The sequence below is a fragment of the Triturus cristatus genome, chromosome 10, assembly GCF_964204655.1.
Source record: "Triturus cristatus chromosome 10, aTriCri1.1, whole genome shotgun sequence".
NCBI lineage: Eukaryota > Metazoa > Chordata > Amphibia > Caudata > Salamandridae > Triturus > Triturus cristatus.
This window is the reverse complement of record NC_140593.1, coordinates 245,609,166-245,633,477: the sequence shown is the minus strand read 5'-3', so window position 1 is coordinate 245,633,477 and position 24,312 is coordinate 245,609,166. Positions and strand designations below refer to the sequence as shown.

At 41.0% G+C, this 24,312-nt stretch overlaps 1 protein-coding gene across 14 annotated transcripts in view; it reads left to right on the top strand.

Moving 5' to 3' along the window:
- The window catches only part of SNX13 (sorting nexin 13), a 558,687-nt gene that overhangs the window by 165,150 nt on the left and 369,225 nt on the right, over nucleotides 1-24,312 (top strand). For all 14 annotated transcript variants that reach the window (XM_085630906.1, XM_085630899.1, XM_085630907.1 and 11 more), the window contains 2 exons: nucleotides 12,129-12,218; nucleotides 19,398-19,519. In XM_085630906.1, coding sequence (XP_085487032.1) covers nucleotides 12,129-12,218; nucleotides 19,398-19,519 — 212 coding nt within the window. The remainder of the gene's footprint in view (nucleotides 1-12,128; nucleotides 12,219-19,397; nucleotides 19,520-24,312) is intronic.

The following is a 24,312-nucleotide window of genomic DNA, read 5'->3' as shown; positions in this document are numbered from 1 at the left end:
CACTCTACCTATAACTTTGACAGTTACTGTCAGTGAGTGAGATAGGCCTATAGCACTTAGGATCTATATAATCCCCTTTCTTTCAAAATGTGCACAATGGTCAAAAGGTACCAGGAGCATGGGATATGGGTATTTAAAGAACAATTAAAAATGTTGTTAATCAAAGGTCCTCATAGTACTGTGTTGCATTTTAAAAGATCAATTGGGATCCCATCTAGCCCTGGCGCATTCCCACCTGTGCTCTGGCGTATGGCTAACTCCGCTTATAGCACAGATATTGTAAGGGGCGGAGAGTTTGATAACTTTGTAAAGAATTAGTTAGCTCAATGTTCTTTTCTAGGAATAGATGGCCAAGAAATGTGAATCCCAATCTGACCCTAAGATGTTACACTGCAGCTGTGAGCTTACAGGGCCATTCCTTAAACTTATTCTCTTCACTGTGTCCCAAAAGGTGCTACTATTACTACCCACCACAGCTATTTCCAATATTTCCCAGTTCTGCTTGAGCAGGACCTCCTTCCTAGTTTTTCGGTCTTGTACACCAAGCGAGCCACCTGGACATCAGCTTACACTCTTGGAGTGGCGAACTACACCCACCTCAATCTGCGATTAGCCACATAACAAGACTCATCAAACCACTGTAGGACCCCCATTTATCAGCCCAAACATATCCTAGTATTTTTGTGACCACTTTGGTTTTAAACCAGAGGTGCAACTAAATATTATAGGGCTTCCTTTCGAAGGAGAACATCTTTTTGGTCCACAAGTGGACACTTTACTAGAAACAAATCAAAAAAGACAATGAGACTGCAAAATCAATTGGAGTACTACAAACACAGTCTCACAGGGGCACTTTTCATCGTTCCACATATGGAGGAGGATCTAAAACAACCTCCACTGACACATCCACCTCTTTAAACAAAGTGGACTCACACAGGTTCGTTCCCCAAGGGGATATTATAGAGGGTCCTACAGGGGAAATAATAACAGGGGTCGAGGTAGAGGAGGTTTTAACAAAACCAATTCCTATCCTACAACCAAGCAGGGGAAGACTACAGCAATTGTTTCCACAATGGGTAAACATCACATCAGATTAATGGATGTTATTCAGCATGGTTATTTTCTGAAGTTCACCTCAACTCCTCCAAACATACCACCTTGCTTTCACAGGTTGTTCACACAACACCAAAACCTGTTAAAGGAAGAGATACAAAGGGGTGCAATAGAATCCGTACCAATACAACAACAGGGAAGGGGATTTACTCCCCTATAATTTCTAATTCCCAAAAAGGACAGAACTCTAAGACCTATATTAGATCTCAGACTTCTGAATAGGTATATTCTATCTGAACATTTTCATATGGTCACTCTTCAATATATCATTCCACTTCTCTAAAGGATGCATATTTCCACATACCAGTTCATCAAGCACACAGGCAATATTTCATGTTTGCCTTCAACTGACAGCACTTTCAATTCAAAGTGCTACCATTCGGCGTCACCACAGCCCCCAAGTTTTTACCAAATGTCTGGCAGTGGTAGCAGCCCATTAAAGAAGACAAAATATACACGTATTTCCATATCTAGGCGATTGGCTTATCAAAAGCAACACAAATTACTCATGTTTACAAAGCACACAGACGACAATCAATTTACTGTACAAACTAGGATTTACAATAAATGCAGTAAAATCACACCTACAACCACTACAAATACAGCCTTACTTGGGAGTAATTCAAAATTGACAGGAGTAGCTTACCCAAATGCAGGCAGAATTCTCACGTTCAAAACTCTGGTGCCACCATTTCAGCCTCAAAAACAAATATCTTTGATGGCAGTTATGCGTCTCCTAGGAACCATGGCTTCATACATAGCCATTTGAATGTTCTAGTGTTGATCAGCCGTCAAGTTTTCCAATCTCTGCAATGTTGAAACTCCCAACAAACTGGTACAGGGACAGCCTTTTATAGACCCAGTTCTGCAAACAACCTTAACAATGTCTGCATCAATGATAGGTTGGGAGAAGACAATTACAGGACATTACTGTGGAAGGGGATTGGACACACAGTTAATCACTTCTTCACATCAGTCACCTAGAACTTTTAGTAATTTATCTAGCGATTAAATGCATTACTTCCTCACCTAAAAGGCAGGGAGTTTTAATCAAGACAGACAACATGACAACCATGTATTATCCGCAAAAACAAAGGTGAACCAAACCTCCACAATTGGCTCTGCTAGCACAAAAGATCTGGAAGTTTGCCCTACAGCACATCATTCACTTGCTTACAGAATACATACCAGGAGTAGACAGTCAACTGGCAGATCTTCTCAGTATATATCTATCCGTCATGGCGGAGGTGCGTTACTGTTGGACTGAATAAAGTATTGCACTAATTGATGGGTCCGTGTTCGTCTTTGCATGAGGATTCAACAAGTTGAAGACTAAGTCCTTTGTATATATATATATATATCTATATCTATATCTATATCTATATCTATATCTATATATATATATATATTATCTACTGGCGGTCGCCAGTAGATAGTTATAGTTAGGACTGTGTTTCCATAGGAAATCCGCAACATTCTATTTGGAATAACTTTGGCGCCGGTTGACGAATCCTCGCAAATTTTTCAAAACTAATGGGGCGCTACGCTCCGCTCCTACCCTGAAAGTCTCGGGGGGATTCGTCAAGCGGGGGCTGAGAAAAAAGGGGGGTCCCAAAACGCGTTTTCCCCATGCATTTTCCCATAGGACCTTTAGTCCGAGCTACAGCCCGAACGGCTGAACAGAATTACTTGAAATTGGGCAGAGAGGTAGTCCTCAGGTCAGGGATGTGCCTTTTGCAGGTCTGGTGTAAATCTGTTCAGTAGGTCCTGAGAAAATAGCATTTAAATCAATATATATATCTGTAAGCGCGCTCCGTGCGCTTACGGTAAGCTTACCGTACGCGTACGCGAGCTCAATTCTGATTGGTGGTTACATGACTGTAAACATTCGAATCGGTCGAAATCAGAAAGTATCGGCCGCCATTTTCTGTCTCTCGCACTGAAAAACAAAGGTTGATAACATGAAAAGGGGGCAACGAAGAGAGTTGCAGACCCCCTAGCGTTCGTCAGGGGGTTCACGAAGGACCAAAAAGTATGAAAAATAAATTTAATAATTTAAAAAAAAAAATCGCGGAGTGCGCGTACGGTAAGCTTACCGGTAAAAAAAAAAATAAAAAAAAAAAAAAGAATTATCAATCACATTTAATATATAAATCTAAGGACCCCCAAGGGAGAAAAAACAATTGATATTTTGTAAAAAATGGCGAGGCGTGCACGGTACGAAATACGCAACGTGGGCGCACCGTGCGCGCAAAAATTAAAAATAAATACATAACTTAGCATTTAAAAAACCGTACAAATTCACTGAAAAAACCATAGGTTTCACACACGTTATAGTTAGGAATTAGCATTTAAAAAACCTTGCAAATTCACTTAAAAAACCATAGGTTTCACACAAGTTATAGTTAGCTGTACATTTCACTCGTAAAAAACCAATGAAATTCCACGTTATAGTTAGATCAGGTAACTATAACTTGCGCGACCGCAATGCACAATGTGTCATTTCAGATGTCATCATTGATGTCATGAGTGATGTCACTGACCATGTCATAAGTGATGTAATATGTGACGTCATCAGCAGTGCATTGCGGGGGTGCAAGTTATAGTTACCTGATCTAACTATAACTTGGAATTTCATTGGTTTTTTACGAGTGAAATGTACAGCTAACTATAACTTGTGTGAAACCTATGGTTTTTTAAGTGAATTTGCAAGGTTTTTTAAATGCTAATTCCTAACTATAACGTGTGTGAAACCTATGGTTTTTACAGTGAATATATATATATATATATATATATATATATATATATATATATATATATTATCTACTGGCGGTCGCCAGTAGATAGTTATAGTTAGGACCGTGTTTCCATAGGAAATCTGAAAATTCTATTTTGAATAACTTTGGCGCCGGTTGACGGTTCCTCGCGAAATTTTTAAAACTAATGGGGCGCTCCGCTCAGCTCCTACGCTGGAAGTCTCGGGGTGATTCGTCAAGCGGGGGCTGAGAAAAAAGGGGGGGTCCCAAAACGTGTTTTCCCCATGCATTTTCCCATAGGACCTTTAGTCGAAGGTACAGCCCGAATGGCTGAAGAGAATTACTTGAAATTTGGCAAAGAGGTAGTCCTCAGGTCAGGGATGTGCCTTTTGCATATATGGTGTCAATCTGTTCAGTAGTTCCTGAGAAAATTGCAGTTAAAAGTACATAAATATCTATAGGCGCGCACGGTGCCGTGCGGGAGCGTAATTCTGATTGGTGGTTACATGTCAGTCAACATTCGAATCGGTCGAAATCAGGAAGTGTTGTCCGCCATTTTGTGTGTGACAGTGAAAAAGAAAGGTGGAGAACGTGAAAAGGGGGCAGGGTACAGAGTTCCTGACCCCCTAGCTTTTGTCAGGGGGTCCCTGAAGGACCATGAAGGGTGAAAAAAACTTTTTTTTTTTTCTAAAAATCGCGGGGTGCGCGCACGGCGGAAAAAAAATCATTAAAAAAATATAATTAAAAATCAAATTTAAGTATTTAGATGTTAGGTGGCTCTAAAAAGAGCCGTTGTGTTAATTGAGGAACAGAGGAACAAAAAAATGACAAAAATTATAGGGTGCCGCACGTGTGCTGCTGTATCTTGCTCTCTATTAGGGGAATGCTGGTGTCCCCATAAGAGAGAAGAGCATTGCACGCTTTGCACCGTATATGCACCCTCTTAAACAGAGGGTGTATATCCAGAGGAACAGAAGCAGGTGAAGCTGCCGCCGCAGATAATGTGCTCGGCTGAGCTGCCGATGATGTGCTCGGCTGAGCTGCTGGAGGGTTTTCTCTAGCAGCTCGAGCATAAGCCACAGGATGTACATCTCTAACGTGCCTGATCATAGTGAAGATACTAAAAGAGTATTTCTTTTTAGGATCTCCTCTTGATAAGACACCACCACAAATAGTGCAGGTGACTTTTGGAGCATTCACCTTCTTCTGCCCCTCTGGAAAAGTGAAAAATTGCCATATAAAAGAGTTTTTCTGTTTCCTCTGTCTCTGTGGCACAAGGGTCTCCTGCTCACTCCCAGAAGAGGACTGCTGCTCTGCCATTCTCAAGTACTGGAGTACTGGAAAAGCTGCTCAGCTCCTTCTCCCAGGGAATCGGAAGTAATAATGAGGGGAGTGGGTGTGGTGTTGGAAGTTTCTGGAACTGAAACTACTATAAACCAATGAAAAGTGTTGTTTCTAAATCACATGACTTGCCGTGCGCGCACCGAGCACGCACGCATGCGCGTACGGAGTACGCACGACGTACGCATGCGCACGTGGAGCACGTACGCATGCGCACACGGAGCACGTACGCATGCGTGCACCGTTCGCGCACGGTCAAAAACACTTAAAAAAATTAAGTGTTTATAAGTTTATAGAATATATTAACTATGCTGTTCAAATCTATCCAAATAAAAAAAAAAAAAGTGAGCCATTCCATATTACAGGATAAAGTTAATCTATAACTATATATATATATATATATATATATATATATATATATATATATATATATATATATATATATATATATATATATATATATATAGTAGCTTATTGTAAAATAAATATTTAAAAAATATAATACATTCATAAATTAGCATTTAAAAAACCTTCCAAATTCACTTAAAAAACCATAGGTTTCACACACGTTATAGTTAGGAATTCGCATTTAAAAAACCTTGCAAATTCACTGAAAAAACCATAGGTTTCACACATGTTATAGTTAGCTGGACATTTCACTCGTAAAAAACCAATGAAATTCCCCCGTTATAGTTAGTGCAGGCAACTATAACTCACGTGACCGCAATCCTCTGCTGATGACGTCCGATATTACATCACTGATGACATATGTGTCTTTCTGAAAAATAAATATTTGTAATATATGTATAGCTAAAGATTAATGGAAGAAGACATGGTTAAATAAGTGTCTAAATACATTGATGTAATATCTGACGTCATCCAGGCTGCGAGTGGTTTATCAATCCCATACATGGTTCTTTGACTCTCCAGAAGAAGTCTTCGCTTGGACAGATGAAACAGTGACGCTGCGCCCACATACGCCCCCTAGGTTGGAATCGGATTCATCGTCCGGCGACCCTGTCCACAAACATCCAAAAACAATGAGGGGAGTGGGTGTAGTTTTGGAAGAATCTGGAACTGAAAGTACTTTGAACCAATGAAAAGTGATGTTTCTTGATCACATGACTTACCATGAGGGGATTGGGTGTGGTGTTGAAACAATCTGAAACTGAAAGTAATGTAAACCAATTAAAAGTGTTGTTTTATTAATCACATAACCCGAGGTGCGCGCACGGAGCAAGCTCAGAGCGTGCACCGGGCAATTATGCATGCGCAAACGCGTACGCGCGCATGCGCATAAGTATTATGCGCGTACGTAACGCGCATATGCAGCACGTGCGAACGTCAGCGCGCGTACTCTACGCGTATACGCGAGTGTAGCGCGTGGAGCACGTACGACGCACGCATGCGTACGTACGCATGCGTACAGGGGTGCGCGCTGCAAGCGCATACTAAAACGTACGTATATAACGTACGCATGCGTACACAAAAAACGTACGCATGCGTACTAGGTGCGCGCTGCGAGCGCGCACTAAAACGTACGTATGCGTACGTAGATAACGTACGCCTGCATACATGAAAAACGTACGCAAACGTACTAGGTTCGCGCTCAGTGCGCGCACCCTAAAAATTTATAGAAAAAAAAAAAAGAAATAAAGTGGACATAAGTTAATAGAAGATATTAACTATGCTGTTCAACTTTATCCAAATTCAAAGTAAAAAAAAAAAAGACCCACACAAAATTAAAGGATACAGATAATTTATAAATGTATACATAGGGAAATTTTTGTAAAAGAAATATATAAAAAATATATTAAAAAAATAAAAAATTAGCATTTAAAAAACCTTTGAAATTCACTGAAAAAACCATAGGTTTCACACACGTTATAGTTAGGAATTAGCATTTAAAAAACCTTGCAAATTCACTGAAAAAACCATAGGTTTCACACACGTTATAGTTAGGAAATAGCATTTCAAAAACCTTACAAATTCAGTGAAAAAACCATAGGTTTCACACATGTTATAGTTAGCTGGACATTTCACTCGTAAAAAACCATTGAAATTCCTCCGTTATAGTTAGTTCAGCTAACTATAACTCGCGCGCCCGCAATCCACTGCTGATGACGTCCCATATTACATCACTCATGACATGGTCAGTGACATCACTCATGACATCACTGATGACATCTCAAATGACATCACTGATGACATCATCCATGTGATAAATTACCACATCTTCTCACACCCTAATATAACCTTTGATACACCGACTCAAAATTTAAGAGTTCCATTCTCATAACCATACATACTGCAATACCAATAACTACATACCCACTTATTAACTCTTAGGTCTACATACACCTCCACTCATTCACCTGTACAGTCACTCATACTTACAGTCACTCCATACAAAACTATCATATGCATTTATACACCTATGTAGACACTCACACATTACCAATCATCCATAGAGGTACTCTCACACCTACTCAGTCATGCAAATAATCACACTCCCATTTACTCACCTATGCGGTTATACACACTCAAGTTCACTTACTCATAAAAATAGTATCACATTCTTACGCTCTTATAGAATCATTGATACAAGCACACACTCATCCATACAGTCACTCTCACAATCACACACTCTCACATCTACCCACTTATATACTCTTACACGCATATATACTGCCTTTCACATATGTAGTTAGTCACAAATGTACCACTGAGATATACATTCAATCCCTAACACACCCATACATACACTTACTCAACCATACAGTCCATCACAGATGCACTCTTAAAACCATGCACCCATAGAATCACCCACTCACACATCTATGCATAGAGTCACACACCCTACCCACGCAAACACTCAGGAACCCATACAAATACTGAGACAAGCAATCAATATCTCATATAGACACTTACATAGTCACAAAACCATGCCGCCACTTATACACCAACATACAGACACATACAAACATTTACAGAGTTTAGTCACTAGTCTGCAGTAAGATACATTTAATGACTCACTTATAGAGTCAGTTACGCACCACAGAAAATCATCCATTTACACACTTGTACAACCACTCATTCTTCAACAGGCCTTTCCCTATATATATTAAAAATATTAAAATTGTTCAGAAACACATACTCAATGGATGATGTCATCAGTGATGTCATCAGTGATGTCATTTGAGATGTCATCAGTGAAGTCATGAGTGATGTAATATTGACGTCATCAGCAGTGGATTGCGGGCGCGCGAGTTATAGTTAGCTGAACTAACTATAACGGGGGAATTTCATTGTTTTTTTACGAGTAAAATATCCAGCTAACTATAACATGTGTGAAACCTATGGTTTTTTCAGTGAATATACATATATGTGTGTGTGTATATAGTTACTTATATATATATATATATATATATATATATATACAGTAATTTACCAGCCCAAGAGTGCCTTTCCGACTGTTCCTCTGAGATATATATTTATATATAACATGCAGCCTGTTTTCCTTTAAAAGAAAACAGGATGAGTTAAAAAAAAAAAAAAAAGAAGGTGAAAAGTTGATAATTTTTTAAGTGTAGGTAGTGGTCCATGTTTTTGTCAATATTCACCAAGGGAATCCCTTACAACGTGCAAATGGGATACCGCTGCATTTGTGTAGTGGAAAAAATATTAATGTGTTGCGATCTAATTTCAGTAGCAAAATATTAATGCATCCCATTCCGAAATCACTTTTTAGAAGGGACGCCAATAAATGTGTACCTTACAAATACTGATTCAGTGCTTAGTCACAAACCTAAATTGCGATATGGTAACATGTTACCAAATCACAGTTTGGGTTTGTTACATACTAAAAGACATTTTGTCATCAAAAACTGGCCAATTTTGCTAATTGGACATTTTGCAACTCCAAAAACTGCCTTTGTAGACATGGTCTCAAAGGTGCTTATTTCCAAATGTATTTTATGGTCGCCAAGCCTTCGATTCACAAAATCAGTGTTTGTGACCTCGTAATACCTTTCTGTTGTTGACAGAAGCCCTTTTATAAGTCAGAACACATCTTTAATTGGTGGCTTGTGGAGTGTAAATCAAATTTTTATGCATGGTATTTGCGGCTATCCTTGTCATGTGAAGAGATACAGGGCCAAAATTATAAATGACTATGAATGATTTACAGAGCAAACGCCATTGGATATCATTGACTACAAACTTCCGAGCCTAAAGTTTTCCATGTTTGAATGTACGAATCACCCAAACTTTGTCTGGGGTTAAGTTGGGGGAGCAGGGAGTTGGAGGTGGTATGTGCTTTAATTTCAAAACAAGTAGACTGCAGTAATTTGTTACTGGTACATTACAGTAGCTTCCATTAAGCATAATTGAAAAATAACTCAGAATTATTGCAACTGTTGTATTAAACATGTTATTTCAGATCCCAAAGCATAAGAAAATGAGGCGACAGAGTTTAAAAAAAAAATACAATTCCACCAATGACAAAGATTGGAATTTATTTCCAAATAATCAAATTGACGTAATAAAATCTGTAAAAAAAAAAAAGTTCCAGGTGAGCAAAACCCAATCTTTCAAAAGTGTCAAGAGGAACTATTCTATGCCATAATTGCATGATAATGTAATCATATGAGTGAATACCATCATCCATCCGTGTACCACCAAGATATTATTTTTTAGCAGTACTTAAACTTGTGCTAATTTGTTGAAAGCCTGTGTGGTATGATATATATTGACAAAACAACAAAAAAACTAGGTTAGACTGAAAGTACACAAAGTTAATATACTGGTAATATTAATAAGACCACAGTAACTAAACACTTCAAAGAACGTGACCATAACTTTTATCAGATGAAGTGGCATGATCATTGAATAAGTCAGCAATTTACCAGAGAGAGAGGGAACCAGAAATGTATTTTAAAGAGGAAGCCTTTTTGGGTTAAGAAATTGAACAATTTCTAATTTACTAGTCTTTATGATCACATGAAAATGATTTGATTTTTATAAATTTATCATTAATATGTTGCATTTGTGTATTTTTATCTCGTATAAAATTGATGTACTGTTAGTAACCAAAATCTCTGTATCCTAGTATATCATTTGGTAACAGTTATCTGTTTATCAAGGTTTCTTTGGTGAGGATTTTTCAGGATTTGTATTAAAAGTTTGTAGTTGCTGTCCATTGGGCTATTCGTGCCCCCAGGATGGGATTGCTTTAATGCCTTCTTAGAACTCCAACCATCGCAAGGATACTGCATTTCTACTTTTTACCTCCAAGATGGTTTCCATCGGGTTTATCTGTTTTTCCGAGTCATCTATGCCTGTACGCATCATAGCAGATATCTAGGGCTGTTTTTACAAGGTGATTTTCTGACTTGAAAGTCTATCATGCCTTAAATGGAGAAGTCTCTCCTAACGGCATGCAAGCCTAGCAGCTCTCTGAACTATTTTTCCCAATCTAAGTAGGACTGTCATTTTGGTTTTTGTCCAATGTGTATTGCCGCTTCACCTGTGTGGAATGTTCAGTCTTTCCCTACATTTTGCAATGCTATTAATAGGTTTTGTAGTTACCCACTCAATTACAGCTGCGTGTGTAGCTGTTAAATTGAAAATTAACTTGCAGGCACAGCTATTGTTTGGTTTAGATATTGACTATGGTGTTTTGTGATAATTTTGTGTCATCGTATGTTTTCATGTAAGGATCCTAACCAAATTGATTTTAAATGTATTTGTTTGGTTTGGGTTCACTAAATCACCATTGTTAATGTATAGCCTGAGTGAAAATTGAATGCCATGATTGAAATTTTTTTTGATGATTTTTTAAAACATATTTTTCATGTGTTTAATGTTTATGAACTCCTTTTTCTTCAGTTCGTAGGTATGTTTCGACTGCATTCCGAATCAGTCTTCTGATGAAGGAATGTCTGAGTTCCAAAAAGCGTTGGGGCTATTAAGAATAGAATTATATTTGGATTGGATGCTACGTCTATACTTAATTATGAAAGTGTTTTTTTTTAAAAAACAAATAAAGCAAATTATATTTACGTGACAACTGTTTATGTACTTTCATACATTTGCATAATGTGGGATGTGCCTTGGGCTGTCTTCTGAAAATCCTGGAATTCTTTACTGAAATTGCATTTTGCCTTGGGAAAGCCTGTAACTGTAAGTTTTCACCTTGGCACAATAAGGGGCTGAATATGATTGCCGACGGACTTCAGTTCGTCCACCATCGTATCTGGGATTGGGACCACCCGCCTACAAGGCGGTAGTCCCCCAGGGGTAATTACAATGCGACCGCCACCACGGCGGTCGCAATACCTATATTTTGCAATGTGGCTGCTGCTGCAGGCTGCACCATGTGGCAGGCACCATGCAGTGCCTGCCACATGGTGCAGAGATGTGTAGGGGGGCACCATAGGTGTCCCCCAGTGCCCATATCTTGGGTGCAGGGGAAGAGGAGGGGTCCGCTACTGGACCCCCAAGCACTTTCGTCTGCCTTTTCATGGCGGGTTACCTGCCATGAAAAAGCCATTTCGGAAAGGGATATCCTAATCCCTACGGCGGTGCCTGGTGCCCGTCGAAACCGTGGTGGTCGGTCTTCCCGACCGCTAAAGACACGCCCACCATTGTAAAGTGGCAGGTGGAAAGCCTGCTTACGATGGTGGTGAAACCGCCACCGACAGGCTGTCGGTGGCAGTTTCACCACCATCGTAATCAGGCCCTAAATTATTGATGGTCCTAATTATGTCAACCTTGAAAGCATGACTTTAGTACCAAAATATACATGCTTGCAAGATCTCATAGTATGTTATTCATTATTTATTGTGTTTTTTTACCTGTGTTTTGTAGCCTGTTTTACATGTATGTCTTCTCTGAACATATAATTTGTTGCTTTAGTGTTTAGAAGAAATGAAACGGGAAGGTAGACCTATAAGGATCGACAGAAGGCTGACTGGTGCCAATGTGATTGATGAACCCTTACAACAAGTGAGTAAAAACGGGATTTATGAAGAATCCGCTTTTATTATGAATCTGTTTATTACAAAAATTCTACATATTTTTAAAGACCACAGTTAGGCCAGGTTGCTGACTTTCGACCTATGGATCACTTACGACTTCTCTTCCTTTAAGATACTTACTTAGAGGTCTCTCATGGCATTATATTTGCAGGGACTTTACATATTTGTAAAAATGGCCTAGCAGTCCGTGGATTGGAGTGCACTGGGATTTGGATTGTTTAAATCAATCACTTGATTTTTGCTATGTCTTTTATAATGTGTGTTTTTGTGGCCATAAAAAGCATTGATCTGTCAGTATTTCTTGATACGATTCTGTATTTTTATGACCGAGGATATATTGATGTAGACCAGCTGGGCAACCACAATGACAAAGCAGTATCGTAAGCACCTTGATATAGTTTGAGGGGGGAACATTGATATCTCAAAATATTAATATATATTTTTTCACTTTCATACATTTTGTAGTTCAAAACGTTGTGGGGTTAAAGGCCTGTTTGAGATTTTTGAAAGACTAATTTTTATAATCTTATCAGATATTTTCGAAGAGAAGTCTTTGTGAAAGCGATTCCATTGATGGCTGTGAAATTTCTCTGACAGAACTTCTGCTTTGAGGTTTTACTCTTGGACAGTTTCAGTTAGAAATGTATTGCTGGCTTTTTCTTCTCAGTCTCCAAGCTTGTCTACTGTGGCAGTTACTGTGGACTTTATAATTCAGTTAAGAAAGATTATGTCCTACAGTGGTTGCCTGTTGGTGATGGAGCATGGTTTCCTTTTTTAATCTGTGTATTGTATTGAGCATATTGTTTGATCAAATTATTATCTTGTATTAGTTCTAACTAGGCAGGAGGTTTTATTTGCTGTTTTTTCTTCAGCCTCCTACACTTGTTGTGTCTTTGTTGCCCTCATTGTGTTTTGGCGCCTACCAGCATGTTGCCAAACGAGAAACAAGATAAATACTTTCAACATACTAAATTGTACACATTTGTTCTCTTTATAGTGTGTTTAATTTACCAATAACGGTACTTTTAGTTCCTTGGGAACCCCCAAAATAGTACAGAAAAGAGTGCTAGGCACACAAATATCACTTACATTTCTGATAGATACTTCTAAATGCAGATTCCTCACCTTTAGAATATCCCCAGGCACCAGATTGGATTCAGAGAATTCTCCAGCAATGCTCCTGCATGCCGGTAGGTGGCGCCGTGTAGCCCCCCCCCCCCACCCCCCCCCCCCCCCGTGACTCCCTGCCACCCCACTGTGACTCCCTGCCGCATGGAAGTGATAGAACAGAGCTGCATATAAGTACCACCCCTGTGCTCCGATGTTTGTTCAGTTTTTTCTGTGCCCTCTGACGTAGAGCCAGTGTTCTGATTCTAACTTAGTTGGTTTTGTCAATGACTCAAAGTTACCACTGAAAAAAACAGGATTTAAGCCATGCTGCGATTGCTGGAACCAGATGTTGCTCACAGACCTGCACAAGGTCTCACTGGTGCTTGGGCCCCAGGCCTGCCAAAATCATGTGACAAGTGGGCCCTCATGTTCCCTATAGCAATTCGGGACTGAGAGGCAGAATTGCATCACAAGCACAAGATGAGTTCGCAGCCGAATCATATGTCTTGTTCCAAGTTGCAGATTTGGTTGTGTTCCTGGTTTCGAGGCCGATCCTGCAAGGAATTCACTTCTGTGTCAGTCTTCCAGTAAGTCCACCTTAAAGTCTGTAATCAAGTGCTAGAACGCAAAGCGGAACTCAACCTCATCCTGACACCATAAGTCTAGCACGGCAGCACGAGGGGGACTTGACAAAGATTGCACTCCCTAATGTCTCCCTAGTCTGAATCAGTCCTGCAGTCATTCCTGGCATTGCCTGAATTCCCTGGACTATTGTCGACCTGCATCAAATGACAGCATTCAAAAGGCTATGCTGCAGACCTTTGGTGTACCTTTGGTCCCCACACCGCTGCTGGTGTCCCCATTATGTTTTGACAACTTCCACCAGCAGGTCCACCCTGACATAGTCTTCCCTGTGGGCCCTCAACCAGGGGTGAAATGGAGGCCTCCACAGACCCTGCGGTGTGGTGGGGCCCCCAAGGTTAATTTTTTTGGGGGGGTCGTCAGCCCTTGAGCACCTCCATTGCATACCGGCAGAATGCATGCAATGGCATGGAATATGAAACCGTTAAATGCTCAGTAAAGCCCCTCTACTTTCCTGATCAGAAACAAACAGAATTACATATCTGTTAAGTAAATATTGCTGGTAGACAGAGGTCAGGCGAAAGTGCATGGCAAGGGCGTCACACAGGGCCCTGCGGCACAGGATACCCTCCAGTCATTTAGACGGGCTCTTGACCCTTCTGGGGGGCTGCCATTGAGCCCAAGACCAATGTTTATATGTCCAGTCTGGTAGACTGTCCCCCCTCCACCCCCCCATCACATTTTTCCGGGGGGGGGGGGGGGGGGGGCATTATTTTGCATTACGCCTCTGCCCACAACCTGGCCCAAGCCAACTTCGGCCCTGACTTATACTCCGACATTAGGGTCCACGCTTTCTATACTGGTTCCGATCAATGATCGCTCCCGACACCTATCTGACCCAGAACCTACATCAGCTTGACTCATGCCCCTGTTTTGTTAGGAAATTACAAAGTCCCAATTGATGGTTATGCAACCAGATTCAAATCCATTACCTGTGCCCCAATACTGATACCAGCAGAGGATTCATGCCGTTTTTGGTTCTGATGCCAATTCAGTGCAGGAGGCATCCAACGTCCCCCCAAGATACCAGTGATGATGAGGAATGTGACGGGTTGCTCTCACCTTGTTATGCTGAGGATTTATCATACGGTGACTTACAAAAAGCCAGTGGGATACAACGTTTGAGACTCACCTCCTGGGCCACCAGTAAAAGAAAGCACATTGTTTGCTGTACTGGATTGAAGTACAGCTCGAGTAGCAGAATGGCAGTGCCCATTCTAGAGACAAAAACCAATGTATTTGGCCTACATCAGGTTGAGGTAGAAGTGCTTGTGCAGTGAAAATATGGTGAGTGCATTAGAGCACGCATGCCATACACTGCACAGAGGGTGCAGTGTGGAACTGTGGAACATGGTAAATGTGTTTGCGCTGGCAGAGGGTTTTTAAAGTGACAAGTGCAACACAGAGACTAGTATTGAACCGTGTGCGCAGACTGAGTGCGTGTGCTGCATGTGGAAATGCTGGTGGTAGCGTGATACATGAGTACAACAATACTAGACAGTGGAATGTGCTTTGAATATATGCAGAGGGCCAAAATGCCTGCATTGGTACATTGCAAGGGAGACCTTGGTTTCCATTCTGGGAAGCCCAGGCCTTCCTGATGAAGACATGAGGAGTAGAGGAAACTCCCCCAGACAGAATTGTATATTGCTCCATTCCTGTAAGCTGAGTGGGACAAGCATGGGATGAGGAGAGTCAGGCTCCCCCTGTATATCTCATTTTTTGAATGGAAAAGAACTAAAAGTAGGGGAGTCTGAGACCCCATACTTTATCTGCTGAGCATCCAGCCGTGTTGCATGAGGAGTATCTCTGCAACATGTGACCAGGACTGGGGGCCTAGCCTCCGAGTCCTCTGCTGGGCGAGGGTACATCACCCAGGGAAACTAAGATCACCTTCACTGGAGTCTGGAGCACCAGTACCTCCCTGCTGGCCAAGACCGGTGTGCCCGTGAGTGAGAAGTGCGTGTTGGAGAGAGCGCCGATTCCCAACTAGAGTTTGGACTACTTCCCAAACACGTTTGGTACTACCGAAGACTGCAAAACTGTCATTAAGGCCTTGAACCCAGACCCCAACAATACTACAGGACTCTCCTATCCTGTGTTACCATAAAAAGAAGTGTTTTCTGGCTTTTATCGGACAGTCTGACCAATCTACTCTCCCCCTGGCTCAATACCTCCATTTTAATCTAGGCGTCCTGGAGTACCTCAGAGTGTCACTAGCCCAAACTACAGGATGTTTGGGATGCACCCACGTATTTTGTCAGAGTGGGTCAGGACACTATTATCTGTGGCAGAACCATTGGGTCCAGTTTTGTACTCGGCAGACATGTAAACGTCTTTAATGGATATGCCATCTAATGGCTCCAGGCAGTTTTGATAAATGGCTAATTCGCCGCTTGAATGATTCTAGTAAAGTCATGCTACAACACGATCTATGGAGGTTGCTGACACCACTTAACAATTTACCCTCAATACAGAAAATGTGGGGGCTATTATAGAGGGCTAGGCTGCAGACAACGCCAGCCTTCCCAAACTGCAGTGCAGCAAGCATTTCAGTCCTTTCAAGTTCAGTCAATATCTCAAGGCATCCTTGTATGTCAGAATTACACTATTACAAAAAAAAATGGTTTACAAAATGTCTGTCTTTCTTCTCTGACTGCTGGGCAGCTGCAGTGGAATTGAAGAATTAATTGTGTGATGGTGGTATGTGTACATTTTGCAGTTATATGATTTGTGTACATATGTGGCCCAATGTCTTCTAAATTAGGTCTCGCATCCACTGCATGTGCTCTCGCTAGCGAGATATATTTTATATAACAAGGGGCTTGCAGCTCTTTCTAAAATTAGTTTTAGCCCCACTCCAAAGCATCCGTGCTACTTACTGTACAGCATGGCTATAAAATATTGCAGAAGCAAATAGCTCTCATAGGCGAGACTTGTTGGCTTTGCCAATGCTCGTTTTTAATTGGGAACAGTTAGTTTCATTTGCATGATGCTGATCAGATTTGCACTCTGCATGGAATTCTTTAGATCATTTTGACATCTAAGTTTATCGTATGAGTCACAAATTAGGCCAGTGTAGCATAGAAGGTGCACAAGTGCATGCTAGAGATTAAAGTTAGCTGGATTTTTAACATGGATTTCCGAGCTGATTTTGAGCCTGTGTTCATTTAGTCTGGGGTTATTCCTAATCGGTCATTGCTTTGCACAGCTGATTGGCTCCTGGGTTTTTACTGGTGTTAATGTCCAAAATTACTGTCCATAAGTAATGCTTCAAAATTTCAACTTGTGCTTGTTTAATGCTTTTAACGCTATTTCATGAATGCTTATTTATAAGCTAATACTCAAATTCAAAACAAATCTGTGTGCAGGTAGTGGAATTTGGAGGAAGGAAGACTTTATTAAACATTATGCATTGCAGCTTGTCTAATAGTAGACCTGTTTTGGCTGTCAAGACTTTTTGCTCCTATTAAAGTATCCGTAAGGACTTTGCTGTTATTACTTTAAGGATGGCCGCCGCCGACGGGCTCACAAGTTTTGCATTGATCCTACAAATGTCCAGAGTGAGATCAGAGGCCATGTTCTTTATGAATCCTCCTTAGACCTGGAGGAGCATGTGTCAGATATGCATGTACCGATGTAAGTCTATAAAAGGTGTAGTTCCACTTGCTTGAAATAACACTTTTTTCAGCTTTGGCCTTGTATTTTTGGAAGTTCAGTACTTTAGTTTTGATTCATTTGCTGTTCGTTTATACTGTTCGTTGTTCTTCCAAGGCATTCTGTAACCCTACTTTTGCTTTGTACAGCATCATTTCGGCATATTGCAGGCTTGGAATTTTTTGAATTGGGGTGCTTGGTGGAAAAGAGACTTCTCTGACTAATGCTGATGCAACACGTCTGCCGTATAGCGTGAGAATAAGAAAGGGGCTTGTATGCATCCCTGTTTAAGTCCAGTGTTCGTTACAATAGGTTCTGTGAAATGGTTACCAGGGCCTGTTCTAGTGCCAACCCAAGTGTCCGTGTAAAGTTACTTTATTCCATTCAGCAGAGACTGTGGAATGCCCCAGTCAGTCGATTTTTCACAGAGTATCTTCTGATCGGCCTTGGCAAATGCGGCTGTGGAATGTACAAAGCACTTGGAGAGGGGGATCCTTAGTCAGCCTTGCCATTGTCCAGTGCCGGCTGTGCAGGGCATTAAAATAGCTAAACTCTAGTCTAGCTTCATAAAGGAACTTATCAGGTGTCCGGAGCAGTTCGCCCCTGTCCTTCACCTCATAAGTCCGACTAAGCCTCCCAGCCCATTTCTGAAGGTCTTGAGTCAGGGGGAAAGAAGAGTGGTCCGATTGTCCGATAGTGCAGTACAGTGGTGAAGCGCGTTGTAGAGGTTTGTGAAGCATGCCGACAAGCCACTATGTCCGCAGACCCTTCTGTGGGACTCCCCGCCAGGCGGGTGCCCTCCAATACATGTATGCCTTCAGTGCACTTTATGATACCTGCCACTCGAAAGCCTCCCACACCGTCAGTCTGGGTAGGGCCTGCAGTGGCTGGTGCATTAACACCTACCTTTAGGAAAGGAATTCACCCAGGGCTTGCTACTCATTGAAAGAAAGAAAGGCAGGAGGTAAGGAGGCACACAATGTGTTCAGGATCACAGCCTTGAAATGTAGTGGAAAGGACAGTGGGTGATACTGTTTTGTGGTAGATGATATTTGATATGGAGAGTTTACCTGATAGCTTGTAAGCCTCTTTTCGCAAAACACGTAAGCATGTTAGAAACAAAAATATGCCTTTTGGCTCTTGGTTTTTGTTGAGTACTCTGCTTTGCAAGTCTAATTTCTCTGTGACCTCAATTCCCTCAGAGCAGACCAACTGATTATGAAGATCCTTTCGGTAGTTTCATAGCAGCCTTCATCCCTTTAGGTTTCTTTACTTTAAATTCAGAGGGCCTCTTCAGATAGTAGATGAATAGAAAGAAGAAATGCCAATTGGCTGTTAAAAAACTCTGTACCGACATTAACCTCTTTCCGTTCCTCTTTCACTGTTGATTGAAAAACAGAGCTGTTGCATTTATCACTGCATTCCATTACAAGAATGTAAAATTTCTGAGCTTGTCCCGACATAAAGAACTGCCTTTGACCTGTTCAAACAGAACATTTTACTGCATTCCAGGTGAGCATAATGTGTTACGGTGGACTGAAATGATTTTGAATATTGGACATAGCTCAATATCTATTTGCAAGCGTATGTATCTACATTACTTTGGTACTGGACCAAATGCGCAGTAGTATAGTCTCAGAATGTATATAAACTGAATATAAATATTTATTAGTCTCTGATTGGCTATGGTTCATTGTTCAACATTCTACAAGGCTTATCTCTATTTTTGTATTTATAGGTAATCCAGTTTTCCTTGAGAGATTATGTTCAGTATTGGTATTACACATTAAGTGAGGATGAATCATTTCTCCTTGAAATCAGGCAAACTCTTCAAAATGCACTAATTCGGTTTTCTACAAGGTAAGTTAGTAACTTTGAAAGTCTAGATTATGTCAATAGATTTAAGTATTTATTTAAGGGCCCAAACTACAAATTATACTATGAGAAATACTGATATCACCCAACTTAGTTTGCGCTAATGGTTTAGTGGTCTTTATTCTTTAACACCAATGAGAAATAGTGTATTTAAGACTAAAATTGCAGTCACTGACATCATTGAGAGCGCAGTGAAAATAACAATTTTCTATGTGTCAGTGGCACTTTCATGATTGATACATATTCTTTATAATTCTTTCACAGAAACATAGGTCAAGTGGTTGAAATGTTAATTTTCCTGGACAGTATTCAAAAGTTACAAAACGCCAGGACTTGCTAGAATGAATTTAAATGCTGCATGAGAGATCGAAAACTGAAAAATCTTTTTTCAATATTGATTTAGAATAACTAACGACGGATAAAGATACCATAGTTATTCTGCATCTCAAACATAGGGTTGAACTGAAGAGTGGTTTTCAAAAGGGAAAGGCAAGAAATTAAGGCAGCTCAGTGAGAATAGTATGGCTGCAAAATCAAATAGCAATGGATGAGGTGCTGAATGATGAATAGGTGAACAAGAGCCAAGGCTACCAAATGGCAACATTGAGGGCACATTGTAAGAATACAAAACTAATCATACACAGTTGGTGGACTAGGTGAGAACATTTGATAAGCGATGTGTGTAGAAACCCGCGAGGTCATTATAGGCATGGGCTGACATTAAAATTTGTGTTACTGATGTCGGTAACTGTTGCCTTTGTATAGGGTTCACTTCCCTAGGTGCTTGGATCAAAACTGACACCACTGGAAGCCTTAGATTTCTTTTGGTGAGGAAGGGGGTGGTCAAGGAAATCCACTCTCTGTTGGCTCCTAACATTATTGTTTGGAGGGAAAGAAGGTTGCAGTGGGTTACATGTGCTCTCATTGATATAGCCAAGGTGGGTACGGGGCATCTCGGGAAGGTAGCTCATTATAGGTAGGAATATGTGGAGCTGGAGCGTGACGTGTTGGTTGATGCATGGCATATGTTTAGAATATGACAGTCCACACAAATGTTGCTGATATATACTTTTACAAACCTGTAGATTTCCTCTAGAAATTGAACCTCACTAAGTGAAACTCTAAACATTGTGGAAAACTGAGATGTCTGCTTAGGCTCATTAATTTTCATCAACAGCATGATGGGGACAGATCAAGTTAATCCCTATATTCTTTCAAATCCTGAAAACATATCATGATGAAGGAAATAATAAGATTAATGTTAGTAGTTGGGGAGCTGATTGGGTATGACGATTCTAAGACCGCTGTCTATTGCGAAAGACATATTGTGTGATTAACAAGAACATAGTTACTTGGAGCCCATCCATTTCTTACCTTTGTTTGGCTTTCTGTCACTTTTATTTGCCTGCTTTTTATTCGTGTCCCAGCTTGTCGATCATGTGTTTGTTCCTTCAATGGAGCATAGGCGCTTTGGAATCTCTTTTGATTGACTGGATTTTGTGCTTTTATTATTTAATTTTCATGCACTTCTTTTCTTCTTTTTGGTTAAGCATTCCAAAGAGAGTGCATGTTTCCAGTTTTCTACCTTGTGCATTCTTTCCCCTTGCACTCTTGTGTTGGTCACTGTAGCCTTGGTGCTTCTCCCTGTACCTTCCATGTTGAGCTCGCTTTCTTGTCCTCCCCCCATTGCTTTCTCACCCACGTGGTTCTCCCTACCCGCTCCACTTTGCTCTCTCACCAGTTGCCTCTGCTGTGCTGTCGTGCATGTAGCTTCTATTGCCCCTGTGTTCCATGTTGCTTCCTCCGCGCTTGTGCCATCCTTATTTGTTACCTGTTGTTTCACCTTCTAACCCCGCCTTCCGTGTTACCTTCATCCCTCACCTTCAGTGTTGCATCCTCCCACCCGTGCCCGCCTGTCAACCATTGGTTCTCCTCTGTGCAACTGCACCTTCCATGTTGCTCTTACCCCACCCCTCCCTGTGCCCTCACTGTTGCTTCTGCCCCACCCACTCCCTCTGTGTTGCTTACCCCCCACAACCTGCGCCCTCTGTGTTGCTTCCTCCATAACCCGCATTCTCCCAGTTGTCCCCACCCCCTCCCTCCTCGTGGCTCCCCTCCACTCAGCAAAGAAGAAAAGCCGCTGCGTCATTCACATGCATGGTGCGCTTGCCTTGAAAATGAAGGAGTCAGCTGTGTGTTAGTCTTTATTTTTGTTTTCTTATTTACCATGCAGCATAGCATAGGGGGAGCTATAGTGTATGACTGAAGACCGTAGACCAAGCCAACATGTCTCAAAGACGAGTACTATTGGCTTTTCAAATTTTGTTAATATCCACAATCAAAACATAGATAAAGACACCCTCTTCAGGTAGACTTGCCATTGAAAGTCACAGTAAGTCTGACATTATTGGGCTTTCTCTGTGGCTATTTACACTATATGGTCTGGGCTCTTATCCCCTGAGCTACTTATAGAAACTTGCAGTTACCAGTCAGAATGGAGTCCACTTTTGAGGCAATGTATCTTTTGTACCTCATATCATTGCCCCTAGCAAAAAGCGTTTTCTGTCTCTCTTGGGGATAATACACAAAGCTGTTCCCACTGCAAAGAGCTGTACTGGTCCACACAATGGTAGCATATTAGTTTGGATTTTATACTTTAGTGGAAGTGCCCTTCCACACTCTGGAATGTCTTTGTCCTTCTTCCTCGCATGGCACCTGATATAAAGTTTAAAAGGGCAGTGGTAACTGTCCTATTACACATTTGAATGCCCTTGAGACTATATTCCTCACTACTCCCCTTGTCACTCTTCCCTTTTCTGATATCTACCCTGATCACTAATTTAAAAACCACTAAAGCATCTGCCCAGAGATGTGAGTTATTCCTACAATTCAGATTTCAAGTGTGTTTTTGCCTTTTTCAAACCATATCTTATATTCTTTCAATTTCACAGTGCCAACACCTCTCTTTTCTTTGGTTTCAGGTTGCCCACATCTCCCCAAAGGGCCAAAAGTTTGTTTTATTGCCAAGTGACAGGAGCCCGAAGACCACTCACTACTAGGCCAACACAGGCCATAGATTCAGAAATCCAATTTTGAGCATTAATTAGTCTAGTTTGTTGGGTACAGACAAACACACTCCCACCACTATGGGTGTGTTGCAGACCATGGTAAAGAGTAGCAAGTTGATAACTGAATTTTATGTTATTGAATACTTTGGCATTCCACCATAGGAGCTGAGCCAGGAACATTAAATTCACATATCTGGAGTGAACTGACATGCTATGAAACTTCACCCGCTAGAGAGTACCTGCTTGGTTCATTATCAAAATTAGGGCTAACTAGTCTAAGGGCTACCTCCACAACTCATCAGAGCTTCAAAGAGGTAGTAACAAAAGCAACACAAACTATATCCATTATTGAAGACCAGGAAACCCTGGCTAAAAGGGCACATGGCTGGCCAGTGCTCAATCACTATAAAGTTCTTAAACCACAAACGTTTTTAGGCACAGGTTTTAAAATGAAGACAAAAGAAACCTTCTTAAGGCATTTTACTAATCCTACCACACCTACCCCCCCGGAAAAGGACACCAGGAGAGCATATTTGCCGCCTCTGTGGAATGGGAAGTGAGAATCTTGTGCATGTCATCTGTGTGTTCCCAAGTTTAATGGACATTAGATGCACTCTACTTTGTCCAACTTTTAAACAGAGCAGCATTAGGACTTGCAGGCAGGCAGTGAAGCTATGCTTCAACCCAACCGCAACTCAACTAAACTGCTGACTTACAAAGTTCTTTGCTTTAGCGTAAAACAGGCTCATTCACAAATCCCAAAGTGAAAAGTGATTGGCTAAATTGCACTGGTTAAGTTACTTCTTGATGCACCGGCACTTTAATTTGATACAATTCTCTGTGCCTCACAAGACACTAGGTTCGAGACCCCGGTGTGGTCCTTCCACCGCATTATTAGTGAACTCCCCATTAACAGCTGTACATTTTGGTGCAACCGCACATGGTGCATAAATCAAAAAAGATGGGTGGATTTATGTTATTGTAATGTAATGTCTTTTTTTTTAATTGTGAGCTTTAATTAACTGAACAACAAATCACTACTACTACTATCAGAGTGTAAACAAATCAAATGCTGGTGACGCTCCTTCTCAAAAAAGATACCTTGATAGAGCTGTGACTGAAAATGACAGGCCCGATTACCCCCAGTCCTGCTCTTAAAAAACTCGCTAAGCATATTGTAGCTAAGCCGCAATCTCACTACCTGGGAGAAACCATCAGTCTTTATCCCTGACCTTTGGCTTCCGTTTGTTCAGTCTGTTTTGAAAGTTTTCCTGGGAGGCAGAAGAACAATCTAGTCTAAGTATTAGTTGGGAGAATCATCAGCATGGTTTAAAAAAAAACCCCAAAAAACCTTTATTTTTGATTTTGCGTTTTTACCGCAAAATGAAAATGTAACGCAAAGAAAGACCATATAGCAGCTAAAGCGAATCCGCTGCATACCATAACTATACCCAGCATCCACAAAGACCACAAAGTTCAGCCACCAATTAAAAATAAAGCATGTTACAATAATGAATATCAGTTCAGCAGGCATACATATACTAAATCACATAAAGACACGCCTGGAATCCAAATCCCCACATAAAAAACAAATGTGCAGTTGAGGAACAATACATCTACTTTGAAGCTGGAGTCCTTCAGATCCATCAGTACTTGCCCCTTGAGTATGAAAGTGCTTCCACACCAAGACACATGTCCCAATGTCATCCA